At 46.3% G+C, this 20,473-nt stretch overlaps 1 protein-coding gene across 1 annotated transcript in view; it reads right to left on the bottom strand.

Moving 5' to 3' along the window:
• pafah1b1a (platelet-activating factor acetylhydrolase 1b, regulatory subunit 1a) overlaps positions 1-20,473 on the bottom strand; it is a 71,117-nt gene that overhangs the window by 4,860 nt on the left and 45,784 nt on the right. Inside the window, exons 3-8 of the mRNA XM_080549199.1 lie at positions 18,553-18,637; positions 14,824-14,898; positions 14,399-14,605; positions 6,693-6,861; positions 4,047-4,149; positions 1,739-1,967 (exon numbers count right to left, since the gene is read on the bottom strand). Coding sequence (XP_080405325.1) covers positions 1,739-1,967; positions 4,047-4,149; positions 6,693-6,861; positions 14,399-14,605; positions 14,824-14,898; positions 18,553-18,637 — 868 coding nt within the window. The remainder of the gene's footprint in view (positions 1-1,738; positions 1,968-4,046; positions 4,150-6,692; positions 6,862-14,398; positions 14,606-14,823; positions 14,899-18,552; positions 18,638-20,473) is intronic.

The raw sequence follows: 20,473 nt of genomic DNA, 5'->3' as shown, positions 1-20,473 counted from the left end.
AAGTTCAAGCATCAAGTATCTTTCATTGTGAAACCCAGACCTCCCCCCCCCTGCCCTGGGCCATGAAGCATGACAGGAGGAGAGAGACCAAACATGTTCCTAAGAGCGTTAGTTTCTCTTGGGCACTAACCAAACTATGCAACAACCCTCCCCATTGTGTGGGTGTGGGAGGGAACTGGTACTAGACACTGACATGAAAAGCCATTTCATGCCTAATAGTTGTGACTGCGTCTGGGGAGGACGTGTTTAAACCTCCGGTTCCCCTGTGAAGACACGTCTAATGTCTAACCATTTAGAACAGAGCATGAGTCTTAAATGTCAGAGTCATGTATGGCTGCATTGGAATCCTTAATACTGGAACAGTATCATTGTGATGTCAGGAGAATTGCACAATGGTTCTACCTGAACCGGCTCTACGGCTGTAGATTAATGGCAAATTGTCATCTTTAAAGTTCACGGCTTTAAAACCAAAGGCCAGGGTGTGTGTGTGCATTCCTACTTTCCTGTTTAAAGTCTGCTGTGTCTGTCTGTCTACATGTCTTGCTTGACTATCGACCGCAACGCACTCCTCAACCATTCAACATGTTTAATCACACAGTGAACACAACCCTTCTGTGGGGGGGAGAGGACATTGTGTCTGACTGTGCTCAGCGAGAGTTCCTGACTTCCTGGGGCTCTTCGTGCTGTGAGGGCAAATGTTGTTTTAATCAGATGAGTCTGAAATTGGACATGCTTGATCACAAGACTGGTGTGTGTGTGTGTGTGTGTGGTACTGTGTACACTTCATTTCATGGTCCGATTCAGACATGTCTGGCCCTGGAATCTCCCCCCCACCACCCCCCGCTAACCCCCCCCAACCCCGTTTTGCATCCGCAGAGGGTAAGTCACCTGACATGTCCAGATGCTTAACCTGTGTTTGTGTATGTATGTATGTATGTGTGTATATGTATGTGTATTCGTACATATGTATGTATGTACGTATGTATGTATGTATGTGTATTCGTACATATGTATGTATGTATGTATGTATGTGTGTATATGTATGTATGTATGTATGTATGTATGTATGTATGTATGTATGTATGTATATATGTATGTATGTATGTATGTACGTATGTACGTATGTATGTATGTATGTGTGTGTGTGTGTGTTCTATAGTCATCTCTCTGGGTTAGGGTTAATCACCTCTTGAGCCCGTGGCCTCCAGGATGGTGGGGTCAGGTGTGTATGTGTGTGTGTGTTCTCTAGTCACCTCTGAGCCCGTGGCCTCCAGGATGGTGGGGTGTGTGTGTGTGTGTGTGTGTGTGTGTGTGTGTTTGTGTGTGTTCTATAGTCCTCTCTCTGGCCTCACCTCTGAGCCCGTGGCCTCCAGGATGGTGGGGTGTATGTATGTATGTATATAGGTTAGGGTTAGGCTTACCTCTGAGCCCGTGGCCTTCAGGATGGTGGGGTGTGCGTATGTGTGTGTGTGTGTGTGTGTGTGTTCTAGGCCTCACCTCTGAGCCCGTGGCCTCCAGGATGGTGGGGTGTATGTATGTATGCATGTCTGGGTTAGGGTTAGGTCTAATCACCTCTGAGCCCGTGGCCTCCAGGATGGTGGGGTGTGTGTATGTATGTATGTCTGGGTTAGGGTTAGGTCTAATCACCTCTGAGCCCGTGGCCTCCAGGATGGTGGGGTGTATTTATGTATGTATGTATGTATGTATGTATGTGTGTGTGTGTGTGTTGTGGCCTCACCTCTGAGCCCGTGGCCTCCAGGATGGTGGGGTGTGCGCTCTCGGGGGCCCAGCAGATGCACTCCACCACGTGCTCGTGCTCCCGCAGCTCCGCCTTGCACTCCTTGGACGCCACCGCCCACACGCGCACCGTCTGGTCGTTGGAGCAGCTGGCGATCAGCGTGCCGTCCTGGTGGGGCCGCACCATGCGCACCCACTCCCTGTGGCCCGTGAACGTCTTCACACAGTAGCTGGGGGGGAGGGGGGGGGGTCAGTACAGACATGAGGCTGGGCGGGCTGCTGCCAGCCGGGCATTGAGATGCTCATATGTGTATATATATGTGTATATATGTGTATATATGTGTATATGTGTGTATATATATGTGTATATATATGCAATATCGTGATCTTAGAATTATTCTAAGGTTCTATCTCCGTTTAGGACAGTTCAGAGATATTGAGCGTCAAAGTTTTTACATTCCATTATGTTCTGTGAGATGGAACCTTTGTATTTTATTAATTACTAACTCAAAAAATGTCAACATTTTTAAAATAACACCACACAGGCATTAATAAACACCTAATGGATCAGATTATGTAAAAAAAAAAAAAAATGGACAGAAATGGAGATAGAACCTTATAATTCTAACGTCACATACTATATGTGGTCCTCTGTGGCTCAGTTGGGAGAGCACGGCCCTAACAATGCTGAGGTTGTGGGTTTGTGAGCCCACCAGGACCATGTACAGTGGGGGGGGAATAAGTATTGAACACATCAACATTTTGTCCAGCAAATGTATTTCCAATGAGCCTGTTCGAGGGCTATTAGGGTGTCCTAACTTTTTCCTCAGTAGGAATTGGCATCTTTGTTTATTCTTTTGTTAGAATTGCTGTTTTTGGTTCAATTACACCACCTCTATCAAATATAGACATGTCCATATTTCTTAAAAAAAGAACTACAAATTTCATGGGGCTAAGTTTTTTATGACTGTATATATTTATTATACGTGTCTTAAGGTCTTTGCACACCAATGCGTGCGTTTACGCATGCGTATTTTTAAATCCGTCATCCGAAAAAAACGTTACGCACAGAGACCTTGCACACCGGTCCGTTGCGGAGTCCGTTGCGTTTTTTACGTTGCGTTACTCTCCTCTCCTCTCCTAACCCTTTCGCAATACGCAACATGGAGTCTTCAAGCAGTGAGGATGATTTTGTGCTCCTCTCACTTCTTGAAAATAGGAAAAGGAAAAGAAAATATTGGATCCACCCCATCCTCAGAACTCGTCGGCAGCAAGGGGAGTTTCACCTGCTAATAAATGCCCAAATGAATGTTATTGTTTAGTGATGCTGCCCAAATGAATGTTATTGTTTAGTGCCGTACGCTTTCGTAGTATTATATTGTGTGAATTATAATTTTAATTTTTTTAATTTTGTCATTTAGCAGACGCTTTTATCCAAAGCGACTTACAATTACGAATTACAGGGACATTCCCCCTGGAGTAACTGAGGGCTAAGTGCCTTACCCAAGGGCACACTAGTAGTGGTGTGGCTTCAGGCGGGATTTGAACTCACAACCTTCCGATCCCAAGTCCAACTCACTATCCACTAGACCACCACTACCCCTCTTTATTATCAATCTGTATGTTGTTTTCTTTCACTCGACTAATCGCCGAGATAATACTTGAGACATGTACTTCTGTAAACTTTAATCCAACTGTCCTGCAGTTCTAATTTGACGATGTGTCCCAGTCTATACCATGGCGGAGTGGTCAATAACAACTCTCAAAAGGCTTTTGACGGACGCGAAAAACGCAGAAAATCGAACCTGTTGCGTTTTTTTTTTTTGACGGGCGAATATTACGGATTGGTGTGCAAGCGTGGTTGACACAACATGAGTTCTAATTTATTTTTTTAACGGACGTAAAAAACGCACGTAAAAAACGCATTGGTGTGCAAGGGCCTTTAGGGTTGGGTACTTTGACCAAAAAGTGCTAATTTACATCGAACAAAACCATTTTTATTGTAGATGTTTCTGTCAGAATAGGGTGCAGGACACAGAGCAGAGACCTACAGTAAGGCTATAGTGGGTTTGGTGGAGGCTGAAATGAAAGAACAGGTTCATTGTGATGCAGGGAACGGAATAGAGGAAAGGTATCCTAGGTAACACGTGTTCCAGTGAAACCATTCCTCATTCCGTTCTGTGCAATACAATGAGCTCGTCCTCCGATTTCAACCTCCACCGGCCTCCACTGATTGGGGTGTCGTCACACAATATAACTGAAGGACATGTGATCAGTTTGAGGTGTGGAGTTGTGTGGCGTGTACTTACCCTGTCGCCACCTCCCACATCTTAATGGTTTTGTCCCTAGAAGCAGACACTATGTGGTCTCCGTTGGGCATGATGGCTACGGACGAAACGTTATGGTCGTGTCCTGGAGAACAAAACAAAACACAAGTTTAAATTAGCTCAACTTCACCAAGGGGAGTAACAAATCTCTGACGACACCAACAAATCATGAGTTTAGAATGATAAGGTTCTATCTCCGTTTAGGGCAGTTCAGAGACATTGAGCGTCAAAGTTTTTACATTCCATTATGTTTTGTGAGATGGAACCTTTGTATTTTATGAATTACTAACTAAAACATTTCAACATTTAAAAAAATAACACCACACAGGCATTAATAAACACCTAATGGATCAGATTATGTAAAAAAACTCAATTTTGACAAAATATCAACAGCAATAATAAAAAAAAAAGGTTCAGCCAAAAAAAACCACAATGTGCAATGAATGGTTCATAGACGAATACCACCGGCACCCACATCCTCCCACATGTCAACAGCCCTAGATAGCGAGTCCTCAGAACTAAACGTGACATAAGAGGGGGTTTTGGGGATAAATTAGCCAATTAAATGACGTGTGAGTCGGCCAATTTGCCACGGGCTGCTTTGTCCTCAGAACCGGAGGAAGAAGAGGCAGCTAATTACGAACACGGCGGCCATCTTTAATCTGCTAAACAGACGAGGAAACGGTAAGTAGGCTCTAAAAGGCAAGCTTAAATATGGGGGGGGCGGGGAGCCCCCCCAGAATGCTACTGGCTCTAATAATGGGTAATTTGGTGCTGAAGTGGATAATTAAACTGCTGTCCAAACCCTCCCCTAATCTGCACCTCCTAACACCTAACCAGCCTGTCTGGAGAGAGAGAGGGAGGGATGGAGGGAGGGAGGGAGGCGACGGGGATAGGATAAAGAAAGATAGGAAGACAAGAAGGAGGGAAAAAAGGGGTGGAAGAGAAAGGAGAGAAGGAGAGAAGGAGAGAAGGAGAGAAGAAGATAGGGTACAAGAGGGTTTTTACTAAAAGGGAGATGGGAGTGGGAGGGAAAGAGAGGAAAGAACGAGAGGAAAATTGGAGCGGATGAAAGGATGGAGAGAGAGAGAGAGAGAGAGAGAGAGAGAGAGAGAGAGGAGAGCTCCAACGCCCCTCTTCTTTCTTCACAGCGTGACGCAGCCTGGCGGTCTGAGGGCAGCGTGCCAGGCCCGGCTGACAGAGTAAATTACACCCAGAATAACAGGATTGGAGAAATCGCTGAAATCTGTTGTGCTGCTGAAAACACTGGGATTTACACTCGTCTGGGGTTTAAAACCCAAACATGGATTAAAACGACTCGTCATGGGGGAGCAGGGTGGGCTTATTCATTCATATTCATTCATGTACAGTACACAAAGACACTTCCCAGTCAAGACAACTAAAAGCGATTTTAGGGGAAGAGGGTTAGCATGTCAAACACAAATATAACTCTTGATATGATATCGGGGGCATCCCCCCCCCCAGACACCCCCATACGGAGGGATATCCACTCCTGTGGTCTGTGGTGGTCCCTATCAGACAATGCCTGAAGGCACGATGTGTTGTAAGATACGCCGTTGCAATTTACCAAGTAATTAGGATTTAAAAAGAGGGGGGGGGGGGGGGGGACACTGCCTAAGGACTGGTTCATTTAGAGGACTGGTGACATGAGGAATGGAACATCTTGAGGGGAGGGAAATAGGAAATAAGACAGATTTTTTACGTTGCCCTCAAACTGTAAAATATTAAATGTTGAAAATGATCAGACGCCTTGGGAGATTAAGTACGTCGTACTCCCATATGTCTGGGAGTAGATTGGAGGACGCGAGGATGTTAGCAACCCACAGAAAGAGAATGGGAAATATAATACCGTCAAAACGTGTAAAAATTAAAAAAAGAAAGAAAAGATTGAAAGATTGGCTTTCCAGCTCAGTTCATCTGTTTGTGTGAATTGGAGCAGATTGTTCTGGCTGGCTGCGTTAGCGTGTATGAAAGGTGATAATGAGCAGCATTGGGTGGCACCTGAGCCCCAGCGCACCGTCAAAACACACAAACATCTCCGTCACCACCCCCCCCCGCCAAGCCAAACTCTACCTGGCACACAACCTTAAGCCCAATTTATACTTCTGCGTCGAATTTACGCGCGGCTACGCCGTAGCCTACGCAAGGGCTCTCCCAGTTTATAGTTCTGCGTTGGTCGGTCTGCGTCGCGTTGGTCGGCGTATTCATAGCGGCATAATAGCGATTTTTTGGGGGGGTTATGCTTGTTGTGAAGAAAATGTCTATAATGCATTGAAATGACATTAAACTAAGATAATAAGACGGTTATCATAATTTTTCAAATCTTTATTAATAAGTAATTACAGAAAAAGTAAATTACATTTCTGTCATGGCTTCCGCATTTTGGCCTACGAGAGAGTCGGAATCATGTGCTACCAAGCGGACCAATCACAGTGCTTACGGTCTGCGTAGGCACTGCCGTGTAAGTTACATTTTTGGAGAGGTGCGCGTGAGCCTACGGTGTAGATTTTACGCAGAAGTATAAATTGGGCTTTACTGTTCTCTCTACCCAGACCCAGACCCTCTGTGTCGTCAAAGTAAATCTTCCTCTCGGTGCCGCTGTCTCACCATGCATGGTCCTGATGCACTCGAAGCCCTGGAAGTCCCACAGCTTGATGGTCATGTCCGCAGAGCACGAGGCCAGCAGCTTGCCCGTCTGGTCGAAGGAGATGTCCTGCACAGAGTCTGTGTGGCCCTTTAGTGTCCGCTCAAAGTCCCCCGTCTCATAGTCCCACACCTGGGGGGAGGGGGGGGGGGGAGAGAGAGAAAACACACACACACACACACACACACACACACACACACACACACACCACATTAACACACACTTCAATCACAGTACATCTACAACACCAGCAACACTCCCCCAGCCAACTCCCCCAAACACCAACAGAGACCCCCAAATGCCATCCCCGTCTGTCGGGGGTCCCTGTCATTCTGTCACCTCTCTGAGCCTCAACCGACCAACCAAAACAAGTTTACACAGAGAGAGAGAGAGAGAGAGACAGAGAGAGAGACAGAGAGAGACACAGAGAGAGAGAGAGAGAGAGAGAGAGAGAGAGAGAGAGACAGACAGAAGAGAGGAAGGTGGGTTGAGTTTGGTGGAGAGAGTGAGAGAGAGAGTGAGAGAGAGAAATTCCCTAATCTGCTGTTGGAAATCACCCTTAGTGTCAGAGGGGATGTTGAACACCTCCTTGGTGACGGGCCAGACAGCCCTGTCCTCATGTGGACTTGACGGAGGTTCATCCCTTCACTGAACTAGGCAACATCAGCCAGGCCACAACAAGCCAGATCGCTGTGCAATCATACAAACAACAGCGGCGTACATATTCAGTTTTGAGTCTCAAAACAAACTCGTCAATTTCGGATTTTTTTTCGAGACTACATCATTATTCTTCCGAAGTACGGTACATGATTTAACTCAAGATATCTGGTTGGCGTAGTGGCACACACACTGAGCAGAGGGGGCTGAGCTATTGTGACTTGACTGCAGTGTGTTGTTGACAACGGGATGTGTGCTTGGATCACAAGGCTGACGGCTATCACCCACTCCCTGTCTCTGCAGACAGGCAAGGAGGGATAAGCTGTCCTCTGTTGCTGAACGAGGGGAAGGGGGGAGGGGGGGATGAGGGTTGGTTTTGGGCAGACAGTGACAGAAACCCCCCCCCCCCTCAATCTGCCTCATTTGGAGCTTTCCCCCTCTCCTCCTCCCTCCCCCCCACCTCTCCTCTCCCCCCCTCTCCTCTCTCGCTCCCCCTCTCCTCCTCCCTCCCCCCCACCTCTCCTCTCCCCCCCACTCCTCTCCTCCTCCACCTCTCCTTCTCCCTCTCCTCTCCTCCTCCCTCCCCTCTCCTCCTCCCTCCCCTCTCGCTCCCCCTCTCCTCTCCTCTCCTTCTCCCTCTCCTCCTCCCTCTCCCCCCCCACCACTCTCTCCAGCTTGGTGGAGTCACCAACAAAATCCACCCCACGATGGTGTGATGGTAGTCTGCCACCAAGCCCATCCCTGCCAAGCTTGAGCCAAGCCCAGTCTGTCATCATCATCATCATCACTGACTGTTCACATCACTGACTGTCGGATACACAGTGCCATTACTTTTTACGGCTCCTTCTTGGTAATGCTAGTGTGGTGTTATCACCGGCATGGCGTGCTTAACTCCTTACGACATTGGGCTGCAGCCCAGCAATAAAATGAATTACATTTCATAACACCGTCCATTGCAGGAGGGATTGATGGGTTAATAAATAATAATTTGGGACAAAGGTTTTCCAAGGGAAAGGTTGACTGAAGTACACTCATACATGGGTGTGACATTTACGGATAAGGTGGGGCAAACACAACCCAACGGGTTCTTCTGGTGACTGGTGTCGGGAGTAACAGTGGACACTGGGTCTGGGATTTACTGGATGTAAACAGTTCTGTCTGACGTGGTAAGCAAGTCCACACCCGTCGAAACTAATATAGTATTTGGCAGATGAGCAGTGTGCGTTCAATTATCATTTAAAAAAAAAAAAAAAATCCGGTTGAAATGAGATTCCTGCCTCCTTGAAGCAGTCCTCTCATTGGTAGAATCTAGAATATTGGTAGAATCTACGCCACACTTGGAAAGAATTCACAGGATCCATCGCCTCTCATCATCAGCACTTTTCAATGGGTGGGACTTATATTAATATGTACGCCACTGTTGTATGTTTGTACGTCAAGCAGCGATCTGGCTTGTTGTGGCCTGGCTGATGTTGCCTAGTTCAGTGAAGGGATGAACCTCCGTCAAGTTAAATGGACTGCACTTATATAGCGCCTTTATCCACACACATTCACACACCAATGGCGGCCAAGCTACCATGCAAGGCGCCGGCCTGCTCACTGGGAGCAATTTGGGGTTCAGTGTCTTGCCCAAGGACACTTCGACATGTGGCCAGCCGGGGCTCGAACCGCCGATCTGCCAACCTTGCGATCATTAGACGGCGGCTCTAGCTCCTGCGCCACAGCCGCCCATGAGGGGGCTGTCTGGCCCGTTACCAAGGAGGTGTTCAACATCCCCTCTGACACTAAGGGTGATTTCCTACAGCAGATTAGGGAATTTCTCTCTCTCTCTTTCTCTCTCTCTCTCTCTCCCTCAATGAGTCTGACTATGTGAGACTGGTAGAGACTGGATCTCAAGCTGTTTGGCCTAGATTAAAATGACCTATTGGGCTATGGGACAGTGTCTTTTATCACCATGCAGAGCCAGAGAGAGAGGCAAGAGGCACTGATCACAAAAACCTGCTGATTTGCATAGTGCCAAGGAGGCAGAGAGCTCAAGGTAAGATAGAAAAAAAAGTGGTTCTGCATTCAGATCTGCTACGTTTGCAAACGGCGGAGCAGAGAATGAGGTGAAGGAGAGTGAAAGGAGGAGAGAGAGAGAGAGGGGAGAAAGAGAGAGAGGGGGGAGAAAGAGAGAGAGGGGGGGAGAAAGAGAGAGCGGGGGGGGCAAGGGAGGAAAAAGCATGCAAGTTAAAGCAAGCACAGTTTGGCTGCAGTGCTCCTGCAAGCCCCCTCGACAGTTACCCCCCGCATACCAATCAGAGAGAGGAGACGGAAGAGAAGAGAATAGTTTCTGACTGCAGGCGAAAAAACAGCCTCTCTGGAATGTCAGAGGGGAGGGAGAAAGAGGGAGAGAGAAGAGAGAGAGAGAGAGAGGGGAGGGTTGAGTACTTAATTTCAGCTCCCTGGTTAAAGATTTAACAGACGGGTTACAGGGTAAGAGAAGTAGGGCACAGAGGGAGGCCGAGCCAGGAGAGAGAGGAGAGGAGGGCAGACTCGTAGATGTGAAACCAGGTGAAGGGAAGGCTGCTGGTGATGGAGCGACCGCTTCCCAAGCAGAAGACGAATTATACGGAGGGAAGCAGGATGCGAGAAACCAGGAGCTAGCAGGGAAGAGGGGGGAGAGGGGAGGGGAGGGGAGGGGAGCTGCCCCTTATGGGAGCGTGGCCAAATGGAGGAGATGAACATGCGTCTCTGATTCCCCATGAATAAATCATACAGCACAAATATTTATACTGTGAGCACAGGCGGGCAAACTGGGGCACGGCTGGTAGCGGTAGTCTAGCCGCATGCAGACACGCATGGGGCTGTAAAAATAGTATGAGTGAGTGATTAGGCTATACCGCTGTGTGTATGAGCGTATATTTAGACCACTATGGATGTCAATCGATGGAGATAGAGTGCGCTATACCGTAGGCCAGCCAGGGCGTGTCGAGAGAGAGAGAGAGACGCGAGAGAGAGGAGAGAGAGAGAGGGAGAGAGGGAGAGAGAGAGAGAGAGGAGAGAGAGAGAGAGGAGAGAGAGAGAGAGAGAGAGAGAGAGAGAGAGTGAGAGAGTGAGAGAGTGAGAGAGAGAGAAAGCACATGCAAGAGAGAACAAGAGCTGGCATGCGGGAGAGAGAGAGAGAGCCAGCAAGAGTGCGAGACAGCGAGCGAGAGAGCGAGAGAGAGAGAAAGGGAGGGGGGGGTAAGGGAGAAGGAGACAGCCTGGCTGGCACACACTGAATGAATAAAAAGAGAAGGAGCTCATCGCCTTGGGAACGCAGGACTAACAACACTGCGTCTTTTTCCATAGCTTTCTCTTTCTCTCCAGATCGCTTTTTCTTTTCATTCTCACCCTCTTTTTAAGGATGAGGGGGGGGGGGAATAAGAAAAAAGGTCACTGCTACCCAAACAAACAAGGAAGTAGTTAAAGGTCATATGCACATATACAGCAGTGGAAGGTCATATTCAGTTCAACTTAAGCAAAATTGCTTAAGCAACTTAAGCAATTTCTGATACTTTGAATATCTTGTTTTTGAACTCAAGGCTGAAATTACAGTACTTATCATTACTCTATATAGGCCACCAAAGCAACCATCACATTTTTTTTTATCGGATTTCACTGAACTAGTATCTATTGCTACACCAACATGGCAACTCAACCTACACACCAACATGGCAACTCAACCTACACACCAACATGGCAACTCGCTAGATTTGGTGTTTGCGCCTCATACATTCTCCAGTATCTAACATCCCTACATTTGACCATTTCTCAGTGTTTTTTTTTATACTACTTTGACTCTTCCAAGGAAAACAAAGGAAATTATAGAGTGAAAGCAATTTCTAGATGATTCGGCAGAACTTAAAATCCATGTATTCAAACCTGTTCACTTAATGCAATGGTGGATGCCTTTAACAATATTATGTCTAGTGCTCTAAACAGTGTGGCTCCACTCGAGGTTAAAAATAGGTCACGCAACCTCTCCCTACTTAAATAACTCTGCTAAAGAGATTAAGGGAAAGTGCGTTGGGTTGGTGGGAACTGAAGGCAGTGGAGAACATGTTAATGACAGATTGACTGTGGCATTTACAAGGAAGCGATAGCTGACTATAATAAGGCAGTCGCAGCTAGAAAAACAAATTTCTCTAAGATGATTAATGAGAATGCTGGAAACTCTAGAATATATTAGAACTAGGATACTAGAATAAACTCTAGAAACTCTAGAATATATTAGAACTAGAATACTAGAATACACTCTAGAAACTCTAGAATATATTAGAACTAGAATACTAGAATACACTCTAGAAACTCTAGAATATATTAGAACTAGAATACTAGAATACACTCTAGAAACTCTAGAATATATTAGAACTAGAATACTAGAATACACTCTAGAAAATGCTAGAACTAGAATACTAGAATAAACTCTAGAAACTCTAGAATATATTAGAACTAGAATACTAGAATACACTCTAGAAACTAGAATATATTAGAACTAGAATACTAGAATACACTCTAGAAACTAGAATATATTAGAACTAGAATACTAGAATACACTCTAGAAACTAGAATATATTAGAACTAGAATACTAGAATAAACTCTAGAAACTCTTAGTTACTAGCTGCTAAATCCTGCCTGTTCCACTGACTGTCACAAGCCTCTGTTTCAAAATTGCTAAATTGTTTAACGATAAAATCACAACCGGTGTGGCGTTATTGACACTGGTGACCCTAATAAAACGCGTAAATAAGGACGCGACAATGGACACGTTCACAAGCGTTCCTGAGGCGGAACATTTCTAGACTGTAGCCGAGAGAGAAAGTCGTCCACCTCTCGTCTGGACCCTGTCCCCCACTGCACGTCTTTGAAAGTGTCGCAAACTCTGTCCTGACAATCACCAACACATCTCTAGATGTGTTCCCAGGTACTTTTTAAAACGGCTGTTGTGAAACCATTGCTGAAGAAATCTAATTTAGATAGTGAGACTTCAAAAAGGTGGTTTATAATCAAGTTAACTCCTTCCCACAAGAAAACAAGATTCTGGGAAAATGTCAGTCAGGTTTCTGGTCTAATCATAGGAGAGAGAGAGAGAGAGAGAGATAGAGACTGCTCTCACTAAAATTGGCCCTGATCTCGTGTGTCTTAAGCTGGTTCCGTATATATATATTACCGTGAGAAAACATATGATATGAGTTTGAATTCCCACATTAGCAAGGTGACATTAGCAAGACGGGCTTTTCTCATCTGAGAAACATTGCTAAGGTGTGGCCGTTTTGAACTCAGCGGAATGCAGAAAAACCGATTCATACTTTTATTTCAAGCTCACGTCACTACTGCAATGCCTCTGTCTCTCTCTGGCCTCCCCAAGAAGTCTCTAGAGAAGCTCCAGCTAATCTAATTCAACATTCTGCTGCTAGGCTGCTGACAGAAGCAGAAAGGAGAGAGCTCCATTCTTACCTGCTCTGCACTGGCTCCCTGTATCGTTTATTTTAAAAAAAAAATATAGAACCACAACATTCTAGCTTTTTAAACCATAACACTGTTTTTCACAGTTTTTTACTATTAAAATTACGACTTTTTAAATAGGCACTACATTTTATAAACACTGCTATGTCTGTGTGTTTTTATTGTATGTATTAATGTATGTGACCTATGTGTGTTTTTTTTAAATGTGGAAACTGTATTCTTGAGCTGCACTTCTGCCTGTCAAAGGAGAATTTCTGTCACTGTGTGACACAATAAAGCTATCTGCAATCTGGAATTGACTTCTAAAGGGCTCTGCACACAGCGTGCGATTTCTGTTGCGCGTCAACGTTCCATAATTTCCATTGTTGTTATGAATGGAATCGAATTTTCGCCGTGCGGGGCCGTGTGCATTGCGATGCGATGTTCTCATAGACTTCCATTCAAACTTCAAAATGGAATGTTGACGCGCAACAGAAATCGCACGCTGTGTGCAGAGCCCTTAAGTCCTTCTATTGGAGTTTTAAACATTAAACGGGTTGAGAGACCAGCCTACCTTACTGACAACCTAAACACCCTAAAGAGCAGTCAGGTCCCCTGCTGCGGTCTTATTGGAGGTTACTAACAAAAACCCAAAAGAAAGTTGGTGACGCTGCATTTATTAATTATGCTGTAAACTGTGGAATACCTTACTTCAAGGAATCAGGGCAGCAAGCTCAGTAAACATTGTTAAGTAGCAGTGAAATATCCTCAATTTAGCTTTTAATTAGCATCTTATCTATGTTGCTTTCTTTGCTGCTTTTATTGTATTGATCAATTATGTTTTTAGTTGTTTTTGTTTTTAATCATCTGCTCCTTATTTCTTTCTTTCGGGCTGGATTGTACAGTGAGTTAGTGTAGTGGCGGTCTAGTGGATAGTGAGTTGTGATCGGAAGGTTGTGAGTTCAAATCCCGCCTGAAACCACACCACGACTAGTGTGCCCTTGAGTAAGGCACTCAGCCCTCAGTTACTCCAGGGGGAATGTCCCTGTAATTCGTAATTGTAAGTCGCTTTGGATTAAAAGCGTCTGCTAAATGGCAAAATTATTATTATTATTATTATAATTATTACTTTGAGCTGTTCTTATGTATGAAAGGTGCTATATAAATAATGCTTATTATTATTATATTATCACACTATGTAGGTGTGCATTGCTTTGTTCCTGTGGTATGTGACATGTACACCTACAAGCGAACCCTACACAGCACAGAACACAAACAAAGCACGGCATCAAGTTGAGGCATGAAGCAACAACACGGTCAGGTGTCACGCCCAAATTCCACACATGAAACTGGATTGTGTTTGTGTTTCATACGTACACAGGTTTACTGACAGTTTGGTACGGCTATGCAGCCAGCACACACACACACACATAACGCTGCCTCAGGTCATGACCCCTGTGCCGTGACGAGATGTTTGAAGGCGGGGGTTTGTTTGTGACATATGTAGCCTCACACACTCTGAGTGTTTCTTTCGTTGTTCACCTTTATTGTGGCGTCTTCAGAAGCAGACACCATGACACTGAACACGGGGTGGAAGATGACGCGGGTGACGGGACTGCGGTGGCCGCTCAGCGCGTATCTCTCGGGCGGGCGGGGGATCCACTCTTTGGGGTCACGCTTCAGCGCGATGGGGCCGCCCAGGGTGATCTCCTCCTTGGCCTCGTTTAGTTTAGACTCCAGCTCCATCACCTACGGAGACAAAAACTAACCTAGTTTAGCTTTGAATCCAGCTGAGACAAAACTAAGTAAAATTAACATTTGTAACATCTCCTTAGCCTCCACGCACGCACGCACGCACACGCACACGCACACGCACACGCACACACACACAGACACACACACACACACACACACACACACACACAGCACGTAAGGATCTCCCAAAAAACAGTGAACGAGCTACAAACCTTCTTTTGTAATCTGATGACTGAGGTCCATTTCTTTTCCAAAAGGCCAGCGTACTTCTTATCCAACTCTTCATTCTAAAAAAAGAGACAAAAAGGAAACAATGACAATCAAATCAACGCTTGGTGTGAATCAGCCTGGGGAGACGTCAGCCATGGAGACACCTGGGAGACAGCTGGGGTGACAGTCTGGAGGTACAGTAACAGGCAGGGAGATTTACACCCCAGCATCCAGACAACGGAGCGGCATGGTGCGGGTCAGATGGGAGGTTAGCTGTAACCCCTCACCACACACACACACACACACACACACACACACACACACACACACACACACACACAGCCCTAGTCCTAATCCCCCTCACACAGGCTAATCTTCGACAGACAAGGAAGGCTTACGCTGTTTACAGAGGCACCAACAGCACGCTGGGCTGGCGGAGGGAAGCTAACTTGGCGGTTGCTTTGCTTCCACCTGAAGAACGGAGCCAGAGGGTGTAGCGTCCGTTTTAAAAACAAGGTTTTGGTGACTAAACTAATGGTAAATGGTAAATGGACTGCACTTATATAGCGCCTTTTTTGCTGCTCCAAAGCGCTTTACAACAGCCTCTCATTCACACATTCACACACACATGGCGGCAAGCTACCATGCAAGGCGCCGGCCGGCCCGCTCACTGGGAGCAATTTTGGGGTTCAGTGTCTTGCCCTAGGACACTTTGACATGTGGCCAGCCGGGGCTCGAACCGCCGATCTGCCAACCTTGTGATCATTAGACGGCGACTCTACCTCCTGAGACACAGCCGCCCCTGTGACTACTACAGGTTGGCTAGGACATAAGCAAGGTTGGCGACGTTATTTGAAACCGGTTAAGGGTAGCCTAAATCTAGTACTTGATTTACAATCTGATAACACGTTATTAGAAACACCCTTTCTCTTTCATGGAGGTGGTGGAACGGTGTGGGGAATGTTTTCTTGGCACACTTTTGGCCTGTTAACACCAATCAACCATGGCTTGAATGGCACAGCCTATTTGAGTGTTGCTGCTGACCATGTGCATCTCAAACTGGTTTCATGAACATGACAATGAGTTCAGTGTTCTACTTCAGGGGCCTTTCCAGTCACCAGATCTGATTAACACCTTTGAGATGTGTGAAGAACGGGAGATTCCCAGCTTGAAAGTGCACCTGAAAAATCTAGAATTGCGTGATGCAATAATGTCATCCTGGAACCAGAATCTCAAACATTCCAACATCTTGTAGAATCAATGTCACTAAGAATTGAAGCTGTGTTGAGAGCAAAGGGAGGCCCTACCCAGTATTGTTCTTAATAAAGTCAGTTCAGTGACGGTATATTAGGTACATCACTAGAGGTTTCAGAATCAGAAGTGCTTTTATTACATCTTACTGTACAAACACACAGAGTCAAATTATTTTTGCTTTGGTCCCTCAACATTGAATTGATAAGGTTCTATCTCCGTTTAGAATGATAAGGTTCTATCTCCGTTTAGAATGATAAGGTTCTATCTCCGTTTAGAATGATAAGGTTCTATCTCCGTTTAGGGCAGTTCAGAGATATTGAGCGTCAAAGTTTTTACATTCCATTATGTTCTGTGAGATGGAACCTTTGTATTTTATTAATTACTAACTAAAAAATGTCAACATTTTAAAAATAACACCACACAGGCATTAATAAACACCTAATGGATCAGATTATGTAAAAAACTCAATTTTGACCAAAAATGGAGATAGAACCTTATAATTCTAACGTCACGGAATGGTATCAGACACGTACCACACCTCTAAAAAGAAAGCTGATTTAGTGAGAACCTGCTATGAAACAGTGGCTACCTGGATAGGCAGGTGTGTGTGTTTATGACAGAGAGACGTGAGGCACATGGAGCCCCCCCCCTCCACACACACACCCCCACCTGTCTGAGGTCAAATGCACCTGCAGCTGAGCCACACACCTGCACATGTCTGCTACGCTAATCAGCCCCATTCAGACACGCAAAGAGCGTGGGGGCCTCAACACGCAACTCACACTGAAACTGAGGGGCACTCGCACACGCACACACACACAAAATTGTGTGAATTACGCATTGGTGGTACAATGCAACTGTACTACAGGAGGCTAGCATACGATTCCTCAGCTTTAGCTATCAAGCATCCAGATTGACAGCCTGCCTCTCCCCCCCCCCCCCTTCCTCCTCCTCTGATAAAAACAAGAGACAGTGTCGAGGTGAACGAGCTGCAGGCTGCTGCTGCCTGGCAGGAAACAAACTGCTCTGGTGGAGAAATCAGGTGTCCAAGAGAACAGTCTGCCTCCTCCTCTCTCAGCGCTGAGGGCGATAAGAAGAGGGGGAGGGGGGGAGGAGAGGGGGCATGGCGCTGCGTCCGTGAGAGGAGAGAGAGAGAGGAGGGGGGGGGGGGGGGAAGAGGAGGAGGAGGGGGGGGGGGTGGATGGGGAGATCTGTGGTCTGATCTGCCATCTGCCCAGACCCTCTGCCGATGGCTTAACACGCGCACACGCACACACACACACGGACGCGCACACACACACACACGGACGCACACACACACACACACACACACACACACACACCTGCCAGTTTATCAGCAGGGTATGTGTGTTTGTGAGGGACGGATAGAGAGAGAGAGAGACAGAGACAGAGAGAGAGAGTGAGAGAAGGAGAGGGAGGGAGAGAGAGAGAGAGAGAGACAGAGAGAGAGAGGAGAGGGAGAGGGAGAGGGAGAGGGAGAGAGAGAGAGACAGAGACAGAGAGAGAGAGAGAGAGAGAAGGAGAGGGAGGGAGAGAGAGAGAGAGACAGAGAGAGAGAGAGAGAAGGAGAAGAAGAAGGAGAGAGAGAAGGAGAGGGAGAGGGAGGGAGAGCACCAATGGAAAGAGAGAGATGACCATTATACATTCAAAAGTGCACACCTTCTAATTGCACACCTACTCTACAGAGCACCTAACCCATTAAGGGCATAATACATTTTATAAAAGCTCTCTATTGCATTAAGGCCATTACCCGAAATTAATGGCAGCCCTCCCCAATTAGCAGGTAATGAAGGGCCTATATATGGACACAATGGAAGGGTGTTAATAGCGCCGGGGCAGCGGGAAGGCTTTTAACACGGCCCTGCCTCCCCCTTGCTAGGGCTCATGTATTATGCATGCCGTTTCCACTCGCCATGGAAACCTCTCCTGTCAGTGCTGAACACATGGGGGGGGGGGGGGGGGGGGGTACAGTGAGAGAGATGGGGCGGGGGGGTGCATTTACATGTTAAACTGCTACATGGCGCCTTTGTTTCTACTGTTTGAATACTGAACATACACACACACACACACACACACACACACACACACACACACGCACACGCACACGCACACACGCACACACGCACACAGAGAGCTCTGCTCCAGGGGCTCTGAGCACAGCTTATTTATTTGTCTTCTCAGCACCGTTTACTTGATGCTCGCTGTGTCCAGCTTGTAGGTGTGTGTGTGTGTGTATAAATATATATATATATATGTGCGCGTGTGTGTGTGTGTGTGTCTGTCACACACCTGTCAGAAACCCTAATCACGGTTCCAGATCACCTTAATTGGGCAAAGACGCCTTTAGTCACACAGAATAAATTGGAAATTAAGGCCTGATTGTTTTGAGTGTGTGTGTGTGTGTGTGTGTGTGTGTGTGTGTGTGGTGGGGGGTTCACTAGACTAGACAAACTCACCATATCTAATTCCGCCTCCTTCTTAAACACGGAATACGCTTCTTCATATCCGTTGGAACGAAGGTAGTCGCCTATCGCTCGATTTCTGAAAACAGACAAAAGAAAGAAAAAAACGGCAATTAGTTCTCTTGATCAGCAGACAAGATAAATCAAGCACAGAGTGAGAGGCTCCAGTCTCTCTGGATGATTCTGCTGTTCTGGCAAAAACACAAAGACAGAAAACAAGCATGTCTGAGGAACATGGATGTCAAACAAAGGACTTAGATTCTACGTGTAATTCACATGTTAAATAGAGAAATCACACCCATGCAGACACACACGCGCACACACACACACACATCTGTCTTGACACAGATAGCACATCTTTCCTGATAATGAGCTCTCGTTGCTGTGGGCAAATAATGGAAGGGAGGACTCCCTGTGGAGCTGACGGATAAAATGAGAAGTAGAAGAGAGAAACACCTGCAGACAGGCAGGCAGACACACACACACACACACACACACACATCTGCAGACCGACAGACAGACATCTACAGACAGACAGAGACACACACACCTGCAGACAGACAGAGACACACACATGTAGACATGTAGACAGACAGATGAAATAGAGCACCAGGATAATCATGTGAACCCAAAGGTTGCTGGGAACCACACACACACACACACTATGTAGCGCTACATAGCCAAGACACGGATGGCTACTAGGATGTCCCGATCCGATATTGATATCGCCGCGATATTGGTCCTGAATGCTGGATCGCAGATCACACCTGAAAAAAATAGGCAGCGATCTGGGGCTCGCGATCCGGCGTGTCACTCACGTGATGACAACAGTAGTAGTCAGTGGTCTAGAGAGAGTTGGCTAGTAGCTACCTGTGTGTAATGAGTCTGACAATGTCATGATGCTAGCTGGTGAAATCATAAACCATTTGCTTACGTAATTTTTCGGTTGTTTTCATAGTCTGAAACTACAGATGGTAAGCTTTCAAATGATGCGTCATACATTGAAATCGGCAAAAATGTCAAGACGACACGAGTATTTGAATGTTTGTTTGTATCAATGTTTTGCTCAAGAATGGTGACTGCTAAAAACGCTGCTAACAGCGTACTGTTCTGTTTTTGTTGCTTGAATAAAGGCTGGCAGTCTTTAATAGCCAACTGTTGTTGTGGACTATATACTGGGGAAGCATTTGTTATTATTCAGGAGTAAAACAATAAATACAAATATCGGATTGAGGCCCAAAAGCCCAGGTATCGGTAGTGAAGAAATGGGATCGGGACATCCCTAATGGCTACCTACACACACACACACACACACACACGCACGCACGCACGCACACACACACGCACACGCACACCCTGAAGACGAGATATAGCGATATGGAGGCTGAGTGACAGCAGAGTGATATGGATGTTGAGATGTTGAGATAGTGAGACAATGGGCCAGACAGAAAGAGAGAAGCTACATTAGTACCACGCCTGACTCTTCCTGTCTTTGTGCTCCGGGCGGGGGCTCACACACACACACTCTCACAGACACACACACACACACACACACACACACACACACACACACACAGACACAGACACAGACACAGACACACACACACACACACACACACACACACATTAGACACAAGTCTAATCCTGCAGACCTCAGCAGAAGCTAAATTTACCCAGTCCTTAATTTCAGTGCTTAAAGTCATTCAGTCAAATGTTCTGTTGTTGTCAGAGCTGAATGGAATGTCTAGTGGGAATGATAGAAGTGGGAATGTCAGTGTGGGGGGGGGGGGAGGGAGGGTCAAAGTTCAAGGAGGACTCCATCCCCCAGAGTCCTACAGGTGTGGCACAGACTCTGTTCAGTGAACACCAGGGCTAGCAACTACGCTGGCAACTACTGAACAAAAGAGAGTGGAGG

This window comes from Nansenia antarctica, assembly GCF_963989245.1.
Source record: "Nansenia antarctica genome assembly, chromosome: 19".
NCBI classification, from domain to species: domain Eukaryota; kingdom Metazoa; phylum Chordata; class Actinopteri; order Argentiniformes; family Microstomatidae; genus Nansenia; species Nansenia antarctica.
Note: the sequence above shows the minus strand (reverse complement) of the source record. Positions and strands in the feature narration are given on the sequence as shown.